Below are 21,836 nucleotides of genomic sequence, written 5' to 3'. Positions count from 1 at the left end.
CTGACTGTGGAAAGAGCTTTAACCAGTTACACAGACTGAAAAAACATCACCACATTCACAACAGGGGGAAACTACACGTGTTCTCTGTGTGGGCGAAGCTTCAACTGATCATCAGCCCTGGAGAGACACAAGGACACCCGCAACATGGAGAAACCGTGGAAATATGGGGACTGTAGGAAGGGATTCAAATCCCCATCTGCACTGGACATCCATCGACGCATTCACACCAGGGAGAGGCCGTTCATCTGCTCCGTGTGTGGGAAGGGATTCACTAAGTCATCGAACCTGCTGACACACAAGCGAGTTCACACCGGGGAGAGGCAGTTCATCTGCTCCGTGTGTGGGAAGAGATTCACTGAGTCATCCAGCCTGCGGAGACACCATAAACTTTTCAACTGATTACAGATTTTGGATTTTGGTGTTACTGCTGCTGTTAATCGCATCCAGGACTGAACCATGTTCATTCTGACAGCTGGTGAAGTGAAAGGGTCGGAGGGTTTCTTTCTGCTGGTCTGACCGGTCTCACAAAGGGTCGGAGGGTTTCTTTCTGCTGGTCTGACCGGTCTCACGACTTTGCTTCCAGTGGCTGATGCTCTTTGAGACTTGTTGTGAATATCTAGTTTCATATTTCATATGAATTACAGAATGAAAGGGTGTTTGGAATGGAAAAGGTATTTAGTTTGAAACTGTTTGGAACTCCCCAGAACATGCCAGGTTGCCATGGAGATGGGCTGTGCTGGTTGGAAGGTTCTTTTGTTTAATTTTTCTGGGTGTTTCTCACAGAAGGACACTACAAAGGTACCAGTGTAAGCTGCCTGTGGTAGATTGGGAAACTACATTAAAAGTTATGATGCTAGACAAACAATTTAAGGAATGCAGAGGCAGTGGCTTAATGGTACTGTCACTGGACTAGTAATGCAGAAACACAGGTTAATGCTCTGGGGTCGTGGGTTTGAATCTCACCTTGGCAGATGGTGCAATTTAAATTCAATCAATAAAACCCTGGAATTAATTGAAAAAATGTTCCTTGCTTCCCCAAAACAAATTGAGCCAATCAGCTTGAAGTCCCTCTAACTGTGAACTATAACTTGTATCTAAACAGGGTGTCCTGGAACACCTGGTGCTCTGACCCCTTCCTGACCTTAACACCAGTTTTTTTTTCCCTTAAAACTACATTACAGTATCTGGAACTGAAAGAGACAGGCAATTGAAGACTTTTCATCACTAAGCAGACATACAGTTCAATTTAATAATGTAAGCCTTATTAATTACACAAATGTGTCACTGAGGTGAAGTCTAACAGCCAACACTGATAAAGTATTGATAATGTTCATTCTGACACTTGGTGAAGTGGGAGGGTTGGAGGGTTTCTTTCTGCTGGACTGGCCGGTCTCACGACTTTGCTTCCAGTGGGCTGATGCTCTTTGAGCCTGGGAGTGCACATTTCCACTGATATTATCTACAAAAGCTGATGAAGTACATTTATTTTATCCTGGATAGTAAATAGTGTTTTCCTACCATGACAGGTAGATCTAAAATAAATACATTTGTCTGTTCCATTGAGTTTACAGCACAGGGCCAGGCCAGTCAGCCCAATTGGTCTCTGTCAGTATTTATGCTCCACATGAGCCTCCACCCACCCCTCATCATCTCCCCGCATCAGCATATCCTTCTATTCCTTTCTCCCTCATGTACGTATCCAGCTTCTCCTTAAATGTATTCATGCTGTTCACCTCAACCACTCGCTGTGGTCGTGAGTTCCACATTCTCACCACCCACTGGGTAAAGACTTTTCTCATGAAATCCCTATTGGATTTTGAACCCCTACATATTTTTTAAACACTCCCATCAGGTCACCCTTCAGTCTTCTCTTTTCGAGAGAAAAGCAGCCCCAGCCTTTCCTGAGTGTTAAATGCTTTCAGTTCTGGTATTATTCTTGTGAATCTTTGTTGCCCCTTCTCCAGTGCCTCTATTTCCTTTTTCTAAATGGAGATCACAAATGTTTACAGTGCTCCCAGTGTAGTCTAATCATGGTTGGAAACAAGTTGAACATAACCTCCCTGCTTTTCAATTCTATCCCTCGAGAATGGAACCCTATATCTGGGCCCCTCACTTTAGGAAAGATGTGAAGTTCTTAGAGAGGGAGCAGAGGAGATTTATGAGAATGGCACCAGGGATGAGGGACTTCAGTTAGTTGGAGAGACTGGAGCAACTGAAATTTCTGTCTTTGGAACACGGAGTCATTAGGAGACACAAAGAGGCCATTCAGCCCATCAAGTGCCCATCCCATTGCCTTTTGTTCATCTTCTCTGCTTCCACCCCCCCTCATAGACAGTGAGTTCCAGGTCATTACCACCCGCTGTGTAAAAATATTCTTCCTCACATACCCCCCTGCATCTCCTGACCAAAACCTTAAATCTGTGTCCCTCTCACCTCCGTACCATCAGCTGATGGGAACAGCTTTTCTTTTTCCACCTTATCGAAATCAGTCATAGTCTTGTACACCTCTATAAAATCTCCCCTCAACCTCCTTTGCTCCAAGGAGAACTACCCCAGCCTGACGTCTACAATAAAGAGCAAACAAAAGAAATCAATTGGGAATGCTTGATTTCTGTTTTAAAGATATGATGAATATATTGTATTGGGCAGGAAAGGAATTGGAGTAACTCACCCAGGTCATTAGTAGAATATATCAATCTGGTATCCACCTACATTCTGGTGAAAGTCAGGGAGGTGTAGATGAGATGAATAAGTTGATAGATTTCTCTGGGAGATATTTACATCCTTACCTGGGAATTTTGTTTTAAAGAAAACCACATTTGACAGCCATAACAGGGGGAGATAAGCAAAGACAGACACTCATTTTGATCTTTTGATAAGCGCACCTGAAAGTTCAGAATATGTGGCCTGACGTTGGGATACTGGTGTGAGTGTGCAGATGTGATTTGTTACAAGTGAAGACAATAGCACGCGTAAATTCATGGTGAAGTGGACTGAAATCTGGGTCCCAAACATGTGCAGCTACTGAACAAACAGCATGATATGAAATGGTTAATGTGACAAGGAGAATGAGACAAAATATTTTGACATTATCAAGGTATTGACACATACTCCAGAAAGAAACTGACTTTAAAACAATCAGTATAGTATTAAACACATTGGTCATGGTCACAAAATGAGTAAAATTGAAGTAACAGAGATAAACATTTGGATTGGAACAATTAAGGGCTTGGGAGAAATAATCCTGAGTGAGAACTGTCCACAAGTTGGACAGGGGTAAGGAGAGAGCTGGAGAATCTTTTACATCCAGGCTTGATCTGTTGCTTGAAGCATATGTCCTTATGTACTAGTAACCTAGAACTCACGGCGCTCCTTCAGGAGAAAAGATTGAGTAGATGTTACCCTAGGCAGGGTAGGAACAGAACTGGAAAGTAAGGGAGTGAAATTGAGTGAGGGGTCGGAGAGTTCTCTCCCCCTCAAGGTATGGACTGTAAGAATTCTGGGGGACCCCCTTTGGGTTTTCTTGCTAATTATTGAACACTGAATTAAAATCTATGACTGGATGTGCACTTATTTTTAATTTGATTGTTACACTTCTCCTGTTTTTATTCCTCTTGTGATTACTCTCTGGGTGAGGATGGTTGACAGGTGACAGGATGGGAAGTTGTGGTTTGGGTCTTCATTGACCGAAAGGTGTAAAAGGGGCCAAATTTAAGCAGAAACCTGGCAGAGCTAAGAACAGACGACTTGCTATGTGGGAACAGGGAGATGAACAGCTCCCAGAGGACAGAGAAAACAAGAGTGCCTTGAATCCTAGACAACACCTGGGTGTCAAGGCCACTGCTTGGCATGGGAATGCTGACTCTCTGTACCGGGGACGGAGCGTGGGAAGCCAATTGTTTCAGAGTTTGACATGGCTTGGGCGGGTACAGATGGTTCAATGACAGGTTTTGTAATTGGTCCGTTCAAATATTAGCTCAGCAATGATTGGGTTAAATCAGTCTCTACAGACCTTGTGATGTAAAAAAGCATCAGAAGGGATTTCCCGAGCACAGCGATTTGTAGAGGTATTACGTATTGCATTGACTGGTGCCATGGCATTTATGCAGAAAGCATTTATGTGGAGATGGTGCTTCTACCCAGAGTGTAATGGTAATGCTGCTGCACTTTGATACTACTGCTCAGACATGAGCGTGTGTCAGGTCTTATATAAGCTGAATAAAATCTAACCACTGCCACCAATAAGGGTTATCACTGTGAATCATTTCAGAGTTTGGGAAAGGGGATAAAGGGTTAATTGACTCCCTGAACCCTATGTTTCTGATATCGCTGAGTCAAAAGTAAAATCTCATCCCCCTCCCCTGTCTCCTTTGCCAATTACCTTAGAGGGATTTTCTTTTTGTTAAAGAGCCTGCCAATCGCCCTCACCCACTTTCCCTTAAGTGCAGAAATCTAATCATGAAAAATCCAGAAAAATTAATTATCTTGCCAAAAGTTTTTTCATGAAATGAACATGGTTAAAAAAAAATCACTTGACGATTGAAGACAACCAGAGTAAAAGGATGTGCTCAATGTTCTGGACCTAAATGGTTTCTCTACGGCTTCTCTGTACCCTGTTCCCGTGACTCCCCACTTTGGACACAGGGGCATTGAGCCCCTGGGGGTCGGGTCACCATCAGCCCCGGTCACCTCCTCCCTGTGTGCCGATGGGTTGGAGGCCCATTTCCCAGTCAGTCCTCCTGCACCTTCCTGTCTCTCTATTAGTGCGACGCCCATGGCAGTTTCCCAACTGGGGTGCAGGCCCCGTTATTCACACCTAAATTCAGCTCTCAGCTCCGTCACCTGTCTGTCATTGACACGAGCAATAGAGAGACAGAAAGGTGCTGGAGGCTCAAATGGGAAGTGGAAATTCGTGGCTCGAAACCGACACTGATATTTGTCATTTATACGTGTCATTTATACAGGGGAATTTAATATTAGCTTTCGGCACTGGAGGCTAAGGGCTTTTAAAGGGTCACTTTTCCTTTCTAACTCCTGTCTATCGTGTCAGATATGGCTCAGTGGATCCCACTCTCACTTCTGAATCAGAAATTTGTTATAAGGACCTAAGGACAAAAATCGAACATCCAAAGTTAAACACTGAGGGAGTGCTGCACTGTCAGAGCTGCTGTCTTTTCGATGAGATGCTAACCCAAGGGCCCTGTCTGCTCCTTCAGGTGGACTGAGAAATTTCCATGGCCACTAATTTGAAGAGAAGGGGAGTTGTCCCTGGTGTCCTGGCCAATATTTATCAATCAACATCACTAAAAACAAATCATCTGATCATTATCACATTGCTGATCATGGGATCTTGCTGTGTGTAAATTGGCTGCCGCGTTTCCTACATTACAACAGTAACTACACTTCGAAAGTACTTCATTGGCAGTGAAGCACTTTGGGACGTCCTGGTTGTGGTTGTGAAAGGTGCTACAGAAATGCACATTTTTAAATCTAAGATTGATGTTACCTGATCGTGTTATCTGCAACTTAATTGATTTCAGCCGCCCCCCCAACTTGCCATTTAATAAATTCACTTTGCTTCAGACAAGACTTTGACCAATTAAGGCAAAAGCAGAATTCTCTGGATAGAAGATTATTGAAAGAAAAATGTGTACTTAACAACTTTGAGACACTGATTTTTACAACTTCATGTGGGTGATCAGTCTGTAGAAGCGTAACCCTCTCTGGCTCCTTCTTTGACAGTAATTCTTGTGGAATTTGCCCTCAGGAGTCTGGCTCCATCTTTGACAGTAATTTCCTTGGAACTCAGCCTCGGGAGTCTTCAGTACTTGGCCAGCAAGGAAGGCCTTCAGAATCTCTACTTTTATCCCCAAAGTGACCATGACCTCACATCAGAGTTGGGCCTGTTGTAACATGACAATTGGTCAGTTTGGTTACTAGATTAATTTAACTGGTTCCCCAATTACTTACACCACCTTCTCTCATTATCTTAGACAGGAATACAATAGAACTGTTTGATACTGTCCCCTTATCTGATTCTATACCATCCCTTAGGCTTGGCCTAAATAGCCAAGTGGTTATGGTACTGGGCTTGTAACCCCAAGATCAAGAGTTCAAATCTCACAATGGCAAACTATGAAACAATGTAACTTCATCTGAAACAGATGGAAACGTGTTTGTACTCGAAAGAGTTACATACCCCCCCCCGCCCGTCTCTCTCTCTCTCTCTGTCTGGCCGCCATGGGTCATCAGCAGCTTTACTGGTCCCACCCTAGGAAATTCGGCCAGGGCTCCCGCTCATGCCGAGTCTGTGCGAACCGACACGGCCTGATCCGGAAATATGGCCTCAACATGTGCCGCCAGTGCTTCAGACAATACGCTAAAGATATCGGCTTCGTCAAGCTGGACTAAATTACAAAAGGAGCAAGAATGCATTCCAATGTAGTGTGAAATGGAAATGCAGCATGTGTTGAACAACTTTCTACTGTCTTCACCTGGAAGAAGCAAATTTGTGATGCTCCATTTTTGTAAATAAAATCAAGAGTTCAAATCTCACAATGGCAAACTATGAAACAATGTAACTTCATCTGAATAGGAACAGATGGAAACATGTTTGTACTCGAAAGAGTTACCATCCCTTATTCATACAGTTTCAAATGTTGAGGCTAATCAGAGCTTGAAGGTCTCTCTTGCCGGTACATTTATCTCCATTGCACATTCTTTACATACACAGCAATTAAGCTTTTACATTTTTACAGCAAATACAGCTCAGTCTTTTACTATAACTACTGACTCATTATTGATTCATTAACTGTAACTCAATTAAGGCTCACTATTTATTTAATCCTTTGTTACTGTTTTAATTAAACAGTAAGTGTGGAAAAAAGAGATGTTGAAATTTTTTATCTTGCACTCACCAGAACATTTGCAAGAATGCCAAATGTAAAGAGAACAATAATTTATACTTCATGAGAGGAGAGTGCTGATTGATTGGCAAATGGGCTCTAATTGGTGGATGCATTGCCATGGAGAATGCACCATCTGACTGATGACTTGTGTCATTCTTATAAATCTACACTCCAGCCTCGAGACTCAATGGAATAGAGACAAATGCATTTATTTCAGATATACCTGTAGTGGTAGGAAAAACACAATTTACTATCCAGGATAAAGTAAGTGTACTTCATCAGCTTTCAGTGGAAATATGCACTTCCAGGCTCAAAGAGCATCAGCCTACTGGAAGCAAAGTCGTGAGACCGGCCAGTCCAGCAGAAAGAAACCCTCTGACCCTCCCACTTCACCAAGTGTCAGAATGAACATGTTTCATTTCTGGATGTGATTAACAACAGCAATAACAGCATAATCCAACCCCTGTAATCACTTGTGAACTTGCTGGGGTGTCAACAGGTGGTGACAGAGAATCCATTCCCACACTCAGAGCAGGTGAATGGCTTCTCCACAGTGTGAGCTCACTGGTGTTTCCACAGGCTCGAGAACTGACTGAATCCCTTCCCACACTCAGGGCAGGCGAATGGTCTCTCCCGGTGTGAACTTGCTGGTATCTCAGCAGGTTGGATGAATCAGTGAATCTTTTCCCAAACTCAGAGCAGGTGAACGGCCTCTCTCCACTGTGAGCTTGCTGGTGTCTCAGCAGGTTGGATAAGTGATTGAATCGCTTTCCACACAAAGAGCAAATGAGTGGCCTCTCCCCAGTGTGAACTCGCTGGTGCATCACCAGATTACAAAACTGAGTGATTTCCTTCCCACACACACAGCAGGCGAATGGCCTCTCCCCCATGTGAACTCGCTGGTGTGTCAGCAGGTGGGATGAATCTCTGAATCCCTTCCCACACTCGGAGCAAGTGAACGGCTTCTCCCTGGTGTGAACATGCTGGTGTTTCCGAAGCGTGGATGAATCAGTGAATCCTTTCCCACACATGGAGCAAGTGAATGGCCTCTCCCCAGTGTGAATGCGTCGATGAGTTTCCAACGCAGACAGGAACCGGAAACCCTTCCAACAGTCCCCACATTTCCACAGCTTCTCCATGATACAGGCATCCTTGTGACTCTCCAGGTTTGATGATCAGTTGAAGCCTCGTCCTCACACAGAACACGTGCACAGCCTCACCCCGCTGTGAATCGGGTGATATATTTTCAGACTGTGTAACTGGTTAAAGCTCTTTCCACACTCATTTCACTGCAACACTCAGTCAGGTGCATGTGTCTCGGTGTTTACCCAGTCACGCTTATGATGAAAACATTTTGAAGCAACAGTGCAGACAAACATTTCTCCTAACGGATTCAACAGCCGATGATAATCAGATCCTGATGATTTGGATGACTCTATCAGATCTTTACACAATGTTTGGTTTGAGATTTCAGGCTGAAAATCCTCCCCTTCTAATATCCTGTAAAAAGTGTTTACAAAAATCATCTGTCAGGACAGGATAGAAAATCAGATCAAACTTTCAGTTTCTATGAAACATTCATCCCTCACTTGTTCCCAGCATCTTTAAATCTCCGTCCCACACACTCTTCCTCCATTCTCACTCTGCTGTACCTAATTAACACCCTCCCAATTCTCCTGAAGGGGCTGATTCATGCTGATGGACAGATGCAAATTCATTGCTTCCTGTTCATGATGTGAAAATCGTCATATAAATCATATTTCCTGATCAGAGATATCAGGAAAATCTGAAGATTTTTTTTAGGCAGTGATTTTTCATGATCAGGATCTTGCGAAGGTGGTGGAAGTGGAGGCGATTCATGATTTTAAATTGAAATTAGATGGGCACTTGAAGGAAATAAACTTGCAGGGGATGGGGGATATAGAGGGGGGATGGAACTGACTAGGTTGCTCTACAGAGTCAACATGGACTCGAATTGCTAGTGAGCTCCTTCTGTGCTGGATTGACTCTATCTCTGTTACTAAAGAACCATAAATAACATACACTAGACATATCTCTGTCCAATTTTAATTTACTGTCCCCTTAAATGTCAGCCATCTCCTGAGGAGACCACCCCTTTAATTGTGAACATTAGGAAAGAGACCATCCTTTTAGCCAGACAAATAAATGTGTCAAGCTGAGGGAGCAAAGAATGTCAATGTCTTTAAGAAAGAGAGAGAGAGACCTGGGCCAACCTTTCCAGGGTCTGCACCCTCCCTGGATTCACTTCCTTTTCCTTCAATTCCTGCAAGTCAACAATTTACCCTCAGACTGAGAAAAGAAATGAAAAGGGGGAGAAAAGAAAGTGTTTTACTCACAAATGTTGGACACAGGAAGAAGTTTTAGTCTGTGTGAAGCTCAATCTTCATTCACACAAAGCCCGCGCTCTGTTTGGCTGGTCCTACATCCCATCAGTCAATCCCTCCACTTGAAGATTATGAGAGGCGGAACCCCACGTGGGAGAGATTTTGCAAGCCAGCTGCGCTAAGCTGCTGTCCAATGGGAAAGGCTGGAAGACGGAACAGACAATGGCTCCCCCGGTCAATCGGACCGCGGGGTTTATAGTCACCTCACCCCCGCACATGCGCATTCATGCTAAAAACACCCAGGCTCCAGTCCATCGTCTCCCCAGCACATGCGCAGCTTCCCCTCTTCCTCGGATATGCGCAGTCCCGGGCCGCCCGCCCGCGCGGCGGATGGAGCGGTTTCTCCAGCGTTGCGGATTGTGGGAGCTGCGGCCGCCATTACTCATCCGGAGCCCAGTCGCCAAACTCATGGGATTTGGGTGGAAAGTGGGGGTGGGGCGTGACACCACCCTGACACAAATTACATGTGGGTTGTCACTGGATTTAACTGTGACGCCATCTTTGCAAAACATTTTGTTAACTTAAGGTGTAAAGATTTAGACACCTGAGTGACATATTGGGGAGGGCATCAGGTGAGTGTGAAACTGAACCCGAAAGTCAGTAGCTTCAGGGGAGGATAACTTGGGGGGAAAAGCTAGAGGAGAATTGTCGGATAAGTTACTGTTTCGATCAATAAGAATGTGGGTGATTGCAGGGGACAGAGATTTACAGATTAAGTGGGAGAAACATGTTTCATGAGAACTAGAATAGTCAGTTCCCAATTTCTATCCTGTACTGATAGTGATGACTTGATGACATCAACCCTATCGCATCCATTCACAACCTTCAATTCCTCTAAGAGGTCTCCCCTCAGCCTTCTCTTTTCTAGAGAAAATATTCCCAGCCTGTTCAATCTAACGTGTAACTGAAACACTCTCAGTTCTGGTTTCATCCTTGTGAATCTTTCTTGCACTTTCTCGAGGCCCCCTGTCAATGTTCAAGGGTATGTAAATAAAATTGGTTACAGGCGCCTAATTACTAGATTCCAAATTGAACTCCTAAATTTCAAATTGACCCTCTCAAATGCTTTAATTTGAAAGAGACTTAACCACCAGGCAAGACCAGATTCTGAAATAACAAATAATATCAATGTTTATTTGAAAGAAAAAGGTATACTCATGAAATACATGAGTGACTTTCCCCACCTCAATTGGGTGCCCACCCCAGGTCAGAGTGTGAGTCTTCCTCAGGTTCCTGAACCAACAGCAATTTCCCACAATCCTGTCCCATGGGTCACTCAGTACGTTCACAGCTAGAGTCCAACTCGCAAGGCCTAGATGGTTCTTAAAAGCAACTTTTAACCCTTGAATTAACATCACCTCATCTGGAATCAGGTCTGTCCTCATTAGACAATTGCTCATTGTTGTTACTGGGTTAATTTGCTTGTATTTAACTATTTCCATATGGAGCAGAGCAATGGGACTGTTCAGAATCTTTATTTTATCTGAGTTTAGACAAGCTTCCATTCATTCTCTTACAGGTGCCTGAGATGGCCATGGACAGTAGTGGAGTGATCTCTGTTGCCACAGACAGTGTTTACAGCAGCAAATTAATATTTTAAATTTCAAACATTAGTATCCTGTCGAGTCTTAACAACTACTTGATTAATTACTTATTCTTCAATTATACATTGAGTCTCACTGCTTATTTCAGTATGTTTCTGGCTTGTTAGTAATTCCACGGTAATTCTTGATTAATTATATGTAAAGGATGATACCGAATACACGGCTTTTTTAGCCCAGTGTTAGTATAAAATGACATCTTGACCCTGTTAGCTTAATACAGTGAATATCGTGTAAAATCTCCCTTAGGATGGTCGAGTTAAACTACAAACTACAGTCCAGATCAGCTTACACCTCTCTCTCCCTTTTACAATTATAGGGACCCAGAACTGTTCACACTATTCTAAGTGTGGTCTAACCAAGGCTCAATACAAGTTTAACATAATCTCTCTGCTTTTCAATGCTATTTCTCTAGAAATGAACCCCATATACGGGCCCCATAATTCAGAAAGGATGTCAAGGCCTTGGAAAGGGTGCAGGAATTTAGTACGGGGACAGGAATGAGGAACTTCAGTGATGCAAACACACTGGAGAGGCTGAGGTTGTTCTCCTTAGAGCGGTGAAGGCTAAGAGGAGATTTGATAGAGGTGATCAAGATCATGAACAGTTTACATCGAGTAAATAAAGAGAAACTGTTTCCACTGACAAAATGGTTGTTAACTAGAGGACACAGATTGAAGGTGATTGACATAAAAGGCAGAGGAGAAATGAGGAAGATAAATCTTTACAGAGTGAGGTGTTGTGATGTGGAATGCACTGCCTGAAAGGCTGGTGGAAGCAGATTCAACAAAGGATAAATACTTGAAGGGGACTAGTCCTGTGGCCTGATATTTATCCCTGAATCAATATCAGTACAAACAGATGACATGGTCATCATCACATTACCAACTGTAGGATCTTGCTGTGCACAAATTGGCTGCCACGTTTCCTGCAGTGACTACACTTCAGAAAGAGCTTCGTTGGCAGTGAAATGCATTGAGATGCCCTGAGGTGGTGAAAGGCATTATATAAATGCAGGTTCCATTTTAAACTGACACACTCCTATCCTTTCAGACATATCATCCAGCAGGAGCATGAGCCAGCTAACAGGCGGGGGCAGGAACTCCCAGTGTGGACTGAGGCTGCTTCCCTTCAGAGGCCAATGAATCCATTGTGGGAAGTGGCCATTTAAAGAGGGTGCCTGGACTTGCTGGTCTAAGAACCCAGCCCTTTTCCCCCTGTGTAATGCTGGCTGAGAATAGACATCGGGGCTGCTCAATGTACTGAAAGTGATTTGCTTTTGTTCTCTTTGTCTAACAGTAAACTGGGAGGGGACCAGTTTGCAGGGCTCATTGGGAAAGGACAGGATAAGGGGACTAATTGAGTCGCTCTTTCAAAGAGCCAGCACAGGCACGATGGACTGAACAGCCTCCTTCTGTGCTGTGAGATTCTGTGACCACGATAAATAAATATGTGTCTGTAATATGTACAGTGATGTCAATAATGTCTGGAATTCCCTTTTTTACGTTTCAGAATTTTATCCCTTTCCTTCCAGTGTCGGAATAAAAAGAAAGCTGCATTTATATGGCGCCTTTCACCTCAGGGTGTCTCTATGCATTTCACTGTTGATGAAGATCTTTCTGAAGCGTAGTCACTGTCGGAAACTGGCAGCCAATTTGTGCATAGCAAGATCCCACAGACAGCAATGTGATGATGACCAGATCATCTGTTTTTACTGATGTTGGTTGAGGGATAAAAATCGGGCCCCAGGACACCAGGGGTGAACTCCTTTCCTCCTGTTCTCCTTACATTTGTGACCTGCATCACTGTGATTGTGCATCACTGAAGTTCCTCATTCCTGTCCCCGTACTAAATTCCTGCACCCTTTCCAAGGCCTTGACATCCTTTCTGAATTATGGGGCCCGTATATGGGGTTCATTTCTAGAGAAATAGCATTGAAAAGCAGAGAGATTATGTTAAACTTGTATTGAGCCTTGGTTAGACCACACTTAGAATAATGTACATTTGTCTTGTACATCTACCTGAGAGGGCGGATGGGGCCCTCGGGTTAATGTCTCACTTGAAAGATGGTCTCTCTGACAGGATGGTTCTCCCTCAGTACTGGCACCAGGAGTGTGGACCCTGGATTATGGGGGCTCGAGTCTCTGGAGTGGGGATTCCAACCCCCCACCTCCTGACTCAGAGGCGAGAGTGCTACCCACCGTCATGCTGTGTTGAATAGAATCAGCGAACTGGTGTTCTAGAATCATGGAATGGTTTCAACACTGAAGGAGGCCATTCAGCCCATTGTGTCTGTGCCAGCTCTCTGCAAGAGCAACTCATCCAGAGTCACACCCCCACCTTTTCCCCATAACCCTGTCAATTTCAATCCTAAGATAGTGATCCAATTCTCTGCTGAAAACCATGAGTGAATCTGCCTCCACCAGCCCCTCAGACACTGTATTCTGGATCCGAACCACTCGCTGTGGAATAAAGTTTCTTCTCGTGTCGCAGTTGCTTCTTTTTCCAATCATCTTAAACCAATGTCACCCGGGTCTCGCTCCTTCCAACTATGGGAACAGTTTCTCTCTATCTACTCTGTCCAGACCCCTCATGATTTTAATACCTCAATCAAATCTCCTTCCAATTTTCTCTTCTCCATGGAGAACAGCCCCAGCTTCTCCAATCGATCCACATCACTGAAGTTCCTCATCCCTGGGACCGTTCTCGTGAATCTTTTCCACACCGTCTGTAAAACCTTCACATCATTCCTAATCTGTGGCGCCCAGAACTGGACACAATGCTGGAGGCTGAATCACTACTTTATACAGGTTTCTCTTAACTTCCCAGGTTTTGTATTCGAAGCCGCTGTTTATAAACTGCTAGGATCCCATTTGCTTTATTAACCGCGTGCTCTACCTGTCCTGAACCCCTACACCCATAGCTCCCTCTGCTCCTGCACTCGCTTTAGAATTAGGCCCTTTATTATCAATTGTCTTTCTGTTCTTCCGCCCATATAGACTCATTGAAGTACTTAAGGTGAAGTAATTGTGAGAGTTTAGTTTGGTGATAACATGGATTACTCGCACGCGCACACACACACACACACACACATATAGATGTACCAGGGAGGCACCTCAATACTTGCGGGCAGATGAGTGAGAGATTGACACTTCAGCTCCTGAATGGACAGCAGGGTGGCAGGAAAACCTGGGGAGTGCGGCTTGAGAATAAATCCCTTTTGGAATAAATATCGGATGGGCTGTGGGGTTTAAAGGTGAGAGAAAATATTAAAGAGGTGTTTGTACATGGGAAAGTTCCAGAGGGTGAGAAACGTCCTGAAGAGACTAATGAGCAGGAAAGACAGATGATAACAGCTCATCTCACCCACTCCACAGCTTCAACACACCCACTTTGTCCACATAGGTTCACAGTGTGAGGTCTCCACAAAACCCAACAATTCTGGTGCTGAGGGCCTCTGACAGTGTCCAGGGGTTCGATAGAAAACACGGTGATGGGATTTCAAACACAGAACACCTTTCTCACCACAGGGAAGTTTAAGTCTGGTAAAATTTCTCTTTTACAGGGTGGCTCTTCTGTTCAGTGAGCTCCCGAGATGGTGTCTGAGAGGATTTTCTAAACCAGATTTGGAGGTGACTCAATTTGCCCCCGTCCTCCTTTTCTGTTATTCACTGATTTTGCTGAATGCTCTGTCTGTTACCTTTCACCTCCGATATTTCTGTCTGGGTTATTCATCTATCTCTGTCTGAGCTTCTGATACAGTTTTGGTCCCTTCACACGAAATCTGAGCCCATCAAATACAGAAACAAGACACACAGGCAGTGTGATGGCAAATGTACAGAACTGGACTAGTTTTCTTCAATAGAGAAACTCTGCTGCCCGTCTCCCAACTCACACTCAGTCCCGTTCACCTATCACCCCCTGTGCTCACTGACTGACATTGGCTTCCACTCAAGCAATTCCTCCATTTTAAAATTCTCCTCCTTGGGTCCAATTTACCTCTGTAAAAGTAAATGGGATTTTGATTGAGCTAAATTTAGGCCGATTCTTTTCAAATCCCTCCATGGCCTTATTTTCAAATCACCGCGTGGTCACACACACTCTCCCCATCTCTGTAATCTTCTCCAACTCTACAACCCTCCGAGATATCTGTGCTGCACTAATTCTGGCCTCTTCAGTATCCCCTGTTTCTATTGCACAACCACTGGGGGCCGTGTCTTCAGCTGCCTGGGCCTCACACTGTGTAATTCCCTCCCTAAACCTCTCTGCCCTTTGATCTTTTTTGTACCTTTAGGACATTCCTTAAACCTGCCTCTCTAACCAAGCTACTGGTCCTCTGAGCTAATATCTCTTTATGTGGCTCGGTGTCATCTTCTGTTTGGTAATCGCACCTGTGAAGCTCCTTGGGATGTTTAAAGGTGCTATGTAAATGTAGGTCGTTTTTGTTGTGGTGTTTGAATTATTTTCAGGGGACGCCGCTATTGTTAAGCAGTCAAACACTTTCTTGCTGTATCCAGAGAAAGCTACAGGAAGGCTGTTGACTATAATCGGCCATGCAAGGCTTTGTTCGATGTTTAAATATACAGAGGAGTGGAGACATTGTTATATCGGAGCTGAACAGAAACCCGTCTCTTTAAATACAGATACTGAGAAGAGGCTGAAATGAAATCTGTCCCATGTAACCTGCACAAAAGCAGAAGCCTCAGATTCACAGGCTGCAGAAGGAGTCCATTCAGCCCATCGCACCTCTGCCATCTCTTTGAAAGGACTCTCTGATTCATCCAACTGCTCTGCTCTTTCCCCACAGCCCTGCAAATTCTTCCCTCTCTTTCCCTTTGGAAAGATACTATTGAATCTGCTTTCAGGCCAATTAGAACAACTTGGTGCATCAAAAAATAAAATCTCATCTCCCCCTCTGGCTCCTTTGCCAATTACCTTAGAGGGTCTGACTTTCTGTTAAAGAGCCTGCCAACCCATCTCACCCACTTTCCCTAAAGTACAGAAATCTAATCATGGAAAATTCAGAAAAATCAAATATTTTAAAAGTTTATTCATGAAACAGAACATGGTTAAAAAAACAGAAAATTACTTGAGGATCAAAGACAACCAGAGTAAAAGGATGTGCACAATGTTCTGGATCCAAATGGTTTCTCTTTAATTCATCTGTCCCCTGTTCGCTGCCCTCTTTGTGGAACACCTCCGCTCAGTCCCCAAGCATGACCCTGACCTTCCAGTTGCTGCCATTATAATTCACCACCTTGCTCTCATGCTCACAGTTCTGTCCTCGGCCTGCTGCAATGTTCCCGAGAAACCCAACACAAGCTGGACGAACAGCACCTCATCCTCCGATGAGGCACTTTACAGCCATCTGGACTCAACATTGAATTCAACAACTTCAGACCGTCAACTCTGTTCTCTGTTTTGATTTTGTTTTGGCCAAGTGCCAGTCTGCATCTTGTTTTCATATTTTTGCTTTCAGACAGAGCTGACCTTTATTCTGCTATTAACACTCACTCTGGGCCAATACTTTGCTTCTTTACCACAACCATTACTTCTCACTTTGCCTTTTGTCCCATGATATTTTTGTCATTTAATCTTGCCCGCCCTCTAATTAATCCCTGACTTTCTCTTTTGTTCTATCTGACCCTCCCGCCTTTCTCCAAAGTATTAACCCCATCACATTTCTCCCTCTCCTTAGTTCTGAAGAAGAGTCATATTGGACTCAAAAAGTTAGCTGTTTCTCCCTCTTCACAGATGTTGCCAGACCTGCTGAGTTTTCCTAAACTTCCTGTATTTATTTCAGATCTATCTGTTGTGGTAGGAAAAACACTATTTACTGTCCAGAACAAAATAAATGTACTTCATCAGCTTTTGTGGATCATTTCAGTGGAAATGTGCACTCCCAGGCTCAAAGAGCATCAGCCACTGGAAGCAAAGTTGTGAGACCGGTCAGTCCAGCAGAAAGAAACCCTCTGACCCTCCCACTTCACCAAGTGTCAGAATGAACATGGTTCAGTCCTGGATGTGATTAACAGCAGCAATAGCAGCAGAATCCAACCCCTGGAATCACTTGTGAACTCACTTAGCCAGCGGGATGAATGAGTAAATCACCTCCCACACAGGGAGCAGGTGGATGCCTCTGCCCAGTGTGAACTCGCTGGTGTTTTTTCAGGCTGGATGAATGACTGGATCTGTTCCCACACTCAGAGCAGGTGAACAGTTTCTCCCTGGTGTGAACTCGCTCATGTCGCAGCAGGTTGGATGAATCACTGAATCCTTTCCCACACTCAGAGCAGGTGAACGGCCTCTCCCCGGTGTGAACTCACTAGTGTTTTTGCAGGTCGGATGAATTACTGAATCTCTTCCCACAGTCAAAGCAGGTGAATGGCCTCTCCCCGGTGTCAACTCGCTGGTGTGATTGCAGATTGGATAATTGAGCGAATCCCTTACCACACTCGGAGCAGATGAACGGCCTCTCCCAGTGTGAATTCTCTGGTGTCGCAGCAGGTTGAATGAATCACTGAATCCTTTTCCACACTCAAAGCAGGTGAACGGTCTCTCCCCAGCGTGAACTCTCTTGTGTGTCTGCAAGTCAGATGAATTACCGAATCCCTTCCCACATTCAGAGCAGGTGAATGGCCTCTCCCCGGTGTGAATTTGCTGGTGTTTCAGCAGGTTGGATGAGTGGGCAAATGCCTTTGCACACACAGAGCAGACGAATGGCATCTTCTCCCCAGTGTGAAATTGCTGGTGCAGGCTGGATAACTGTCTGAATCTGTTGCCATACTCAGTGCAGGTGAATGGCCACTTCCCGGTGTGAACTCACTGGTGCCTCTGCAGGTGGGATAACTGAGTGAAACCCTTCCCACAGTCAGAGCAGGTGAACGGCCTCTCCCCAGTGTGACTGCGCTGATGAGTTTCCAGTTGAGATGGGGCTTTGAATCCCTTCCCACAGTCAGAACAGATGAACGGCCTCTCCCCAGTGTGACTGGGTCGATGAGTTTCCAGCTTCGATAGGGATTTGAATCCCTTCCCACAGTCCCCACATTCCCACAGTTTATCCATGGTGCTCATGCCCTTGTGTCTCTCCAGGTCCGACGATCAGTTGAAGCCTTGTCCTCACACAGAACATGTATAATATCTCTCCTCACTGTGAATGGTGATGTTTTTTCAGGCTGTGTAACTGGTTAAAGCTCTTTCCACAGTCAGTGCACTGGAACACTCTCACTTGGGTGTGTGTCTCTCAGTAGGTTTTTCCAGTCACACTGAGGCTTAAAACCTTTTGAAGCAGACAGAACAGACAAACATTTTCCCTGCTTGGTTCAAAGAACCAATGATATTCAGGTCCCATTTAATCAAATGAGTTTGGCAGATCTTGATGTGACGTTTGGTTTGAGATTTCTGTCTGCAAATCTTCCCCTTCTAATATTCTGTAAAGGGAGTTTCCAAAAATCATCACTGTCAGTACAGGATAGAAATTCAGAGCAGGCAATTCTAATTTCTCATAGAGTCATAGAGATCTACAGCACAGAAAAAGGCCCTTCGGCCCATTGCGTCTGCGCCAATCAAACAAGTACCTAACTATTCTAATCCCATTTTCCAGCACTAGGCCCATAGCCTTGTATGTCATGGCATTGCAAGTGAACTCCAAATACTTCTTAAATGTTATGAGGTTTTCTGCCTCTACCACACTTTCAGGCAGTGAGTTCCAGATTCCCACCACCCTCTGGGTGAAAAAATTCTTCCTCACTTCCCCATTAAACCATCTGCCTCTTACCTTAAATCCATGCCTCCTAGTTATTGATCCCTCCACCAAGGGGAAAAGTTCCTTCCTGTCTACCCTATCTATGCCCCTCATAATTTTATACACCTCAATCATGTCCCCCCTCAATCACCTCTGCTCCAGGGAAAATAACCAAAGTCTATCCAATCTCTCCTCACAACTAAAACTCTCCAGCCCAGGTAACATCCTGGTAAATCTCTTCTGCGCTCTCTCTCGTGCAATCACACCCTTCCTACAATGCAGATTCCAGAACTGCATGCAATACTCTAGCTGTGGCCTAACCAGCATTTTACACAGTTCCAGCATAACCTCCCTGTTCTTATATTCTCTGCCTCGGCTAATAAAGACAAGTATCCCAAATGCCTTCTTACCCACCTTATCTACCTGTCCCGCTACCTTAAGGGACCGGTGGACATACACACCCAGGTCCTTCTGATCCTCAGTACTTCTCAGGGTCCTACCATTCATCGTGTATTCCCGTGCCTTGTTTGTCCTAAGTGCATCACCTCACACTTATCCAGATTAAATTCCATTTGCCACTTATCAACCCATCTATACCCTCCTGTAATCTAATGCTATCCTCCTCACTATTTACCACCCCAGCAATTTTCGTGTCATTCACGAATTTACTGATCAACCCTCCTACATTCAAGCCTAAATCGTTTATATATACCACAAACAGCAAGGGACCCAGCACCAATCCCTGTGGAACCCCACTGGACACAGGTATCCAGTCACAAAAACACCCGTCAACCAACACCCTCTGCTTCCTGCCACTCAACCAATTCTGGATCTAATTTGCTAAATTGCCTTGGATTCCATGGGCGCTGACCTTTGTTATCAGTCCCCCATGCAGGACCTTATCAAAAGCCTTGCTGAAGTCCAAGTAGACTATGTCAAATGCAATACCCTCATCTATACACCTGGTCACCTCTTCGAAAAATTCAATCAAATTGGTCAGACATGACTTCCCCTGAACAAAACCTGCTGACTGTCCTTGATTAATCTCTGCCTCTCCAAGTGTGGATTAATTCTGTCCCTCAGAATTGCTTCCAGTAGTTTCCCCACCACTGAGGTTAGACTAACTGGCCTGTAGTTCCCTGGTTTATCGCTTCCTCCCTTCTTGAATAACGGTACCCCATTGGCTGTCCTCCAATCCTCTGGCACCTCTCCTGTGGCCAGAGAGGTATTGAAAATCATTGCCAGTGCCACTGCTATCTCCTCCCTTGCCTCACTCAACAGCCTGGGATACATTTCATCCGGGCCTGGAGATTTATCTACTTTTAATCCTGTCAGGCCACTTAGAACATCCTCCCCTCCAATGCTAATTTCTTTAATTATATCACAGTTCTTCTGCCTGATTTCCAAACCCAAGTCGCCCCTCTCAGTTGTGAGCAATGACACAAAGTATACATTTAGAACTCTACCTACGTCTTCCAGCTGATAGCACGCTATTTCCTCTCTCGTTCCCCAAAAGCTGTAAATCTCCATCCCACACACAGTCCCTCTATTCTCACTCTGCTACATTCTCTCCATTCTAAATCTAATCTACCCAGCGTACACCCAATCATATTGTACTTAAAATGTACAGTACTCTATTACATGTTTGGAGACACATGGGGCTGTGAGGGAGAACTCTATTTCAGCAGCGAGTTGTGATGACCTGGAACTCAATGTGTACGAGGGTAGTGGAAGCAGAGATGATCAATGATTTCAAAATGAAATTGGAAGGGCACTTGAAGGAAATAAACTTGCACAGGAATGGGGATATAGAGCGGGAATGGGACTGACTGGATTGCTCTACAGAGTCGGCAGGGACTTGAGTTGATGAATTGACTCCTTCTGTGTTGTAATGAATATATGACTAGAAATATACAACATAGTTACTGTACCATATTACACAACTAGAAATAGTCGTTTTGTAGTACAGAACTTGATTATTGCTGAAAAAAGAGACATGTTGAAGCTTCTGGTTTTGCACTCTTCAGGACACTTTGCAAAAAGACAAATATAAGAGGAAAACAACAATTTATACTGTATGTGAAGAGAGTGCTAACTGGTTGGCACGTGGACTCTGATTGGTAGAGATGTTCTTGCGAAGTGTCCTGATGAGTGCAGGTTGAAAAGCTTTGACATCTCTCTTTTGTCAGCAAAACTAAAAACAAGAATTAACTTAATTACAGAACCATAAATAACATGCTAAAATGTCCCCTATCACAACATTAGACATATCTATGTTCCCTACTACTGTATTGTCCAGAGGGCAGAACTCATAGGAAATAAATTAAGGGACACTTCAACCGTGGGCCGGGGGAGGGTGGTGGTGGGATGCGGGTGACCATGAGAGAGGGTTGAGGGAGGGCATTGTGTTTCAATATGAGAGGGGGTGGGGAGGAGGGGTGCTGAGACAATAATAGTGAGAGTGGATAGAGTTTAAAATCAACTAAAACTTTCAACTTATCTTGTTCCGTCGCAACATCATCATCTCCCTGCTGGCCAACTTGCTCACGTTTACCATCCCACTCGAATCACTCAAACTCACCCTGGGGGCTCCCAGGATCAGGTTGCCACAGAAATATGGGACAAAAGGTAAAATCAGGACAAATCCCTTAAAATATAGGACAGTTAATCACCCTGAAGTTGTTCCCTTAAATGTTGGCCATCTCCTGGGGAAACCACCCCTTTAATTGTGAACATGAGGAAAGAGACCATCATGTTAGCCAGGCAAATAAATGTGTCAAGCTGAGGGAGCAAAGGATGTCAATGTCTTTAAGAGAGAGAGACCTGGGCCAACCTTTCCAGAGTCTGCACCCTCCCTGGATTCACTTCCTTTCCCTTCAGTTCCTGCAAGTCAACAATTTGCCCCCAGAATGAGAAAAGAAATGGAAAGGGGGAAACATTGATTTCCTCACAGATGTTGCCCAGAAGAGGAAGTTTCAGTCTGAAGCTCATTGTCCAACTTCCGCATTGTGACGTCCACAATGGAACACTGCCTGAATCAGCCAATAGGAATCACTCTGCTCCGCGGTGACGTCCTCGGGTTCCAGTCTGCAGGCCAGGCGCGCGGACACGGGAGCCCCGCCGCCACCCATTGATCCCCCTCCACCTCGTCAAGCCAAGGTTTCCAGGCAACCGGATG

The 21,836-nt window shown here is 44.6% G+C and overlaps 2 protein-coding genes across 2 annotated transcripts; one reads left to right on the top strand and one right to left on the bottom strand.

Annotated features, from left to right (window-relative positions):
• The first annotated feature begins 6,210 nt into the window (after window positions 1-6,210).
• LOC121273783 (40S ribosomal protein S29) lies at window positions 6,211-6,420 on the top strand. The gene has a single exon (XM_041180950.1). The coding sequence runs from the start codon at window positions 6,241-6,243 to the stop codon at window positions 6,409-6,411; it is 171 nt and encodes a 56-aa protein (XP_041036884.1). The 5' UTR covers window positions 6,211-6,240; the 3' UTR covers window positions 6,412-6,420.
• Window positions 6,421-6,941: 521 nt separating this feature from the next.
• On the bottom strand, window positions 6,942-21,770 carry LOC121273780 (gastrula zinc finger protein XlCGF49.1-like). Its single transcript, XM_041180945.1, has 2 exons — window positions 21,492-21,770; window positions 6,942-8,408 (listed from the first exon to the last, which is right to left on the bottom strand). Exon 2 carries the CDS (start codon window positions 8,045-8,047, stop codon window positions 7,340-7,342), a length of 708 nt encoding a protein of 235 aa, XP_041036879.1. The 5' UTR covers window positions 8,048-8,408; window positions 21,492-21,770; the 3' UTR covers window positions 6,942-7,339.
• Window positions 21,771-21,836: the final 66 nt, after the last annotated feature.

Source organism: Carcharodon carcharias, assembly GCF_017639515.1.
Source record: "Carcharodon carcharias isolate sCarCar2 chromosome 27 unlocalized genomic scaffold, sCarCar2.pri SUPER_27_unloc_1, whole genome shotgun sequence".
NCBI classification, from domain to species: Eukaryota; Metazoa; Chordata; class Chondrichthyes; order Lamniformes; family Lamnidae; genus Carcharodon; species Carcharodon carcharias.
The sequence above is the reverse complement of the archived record's forward strand: the minus strand, read 5'-3'. Positions and strand labels throughout refer to the sequence as shown.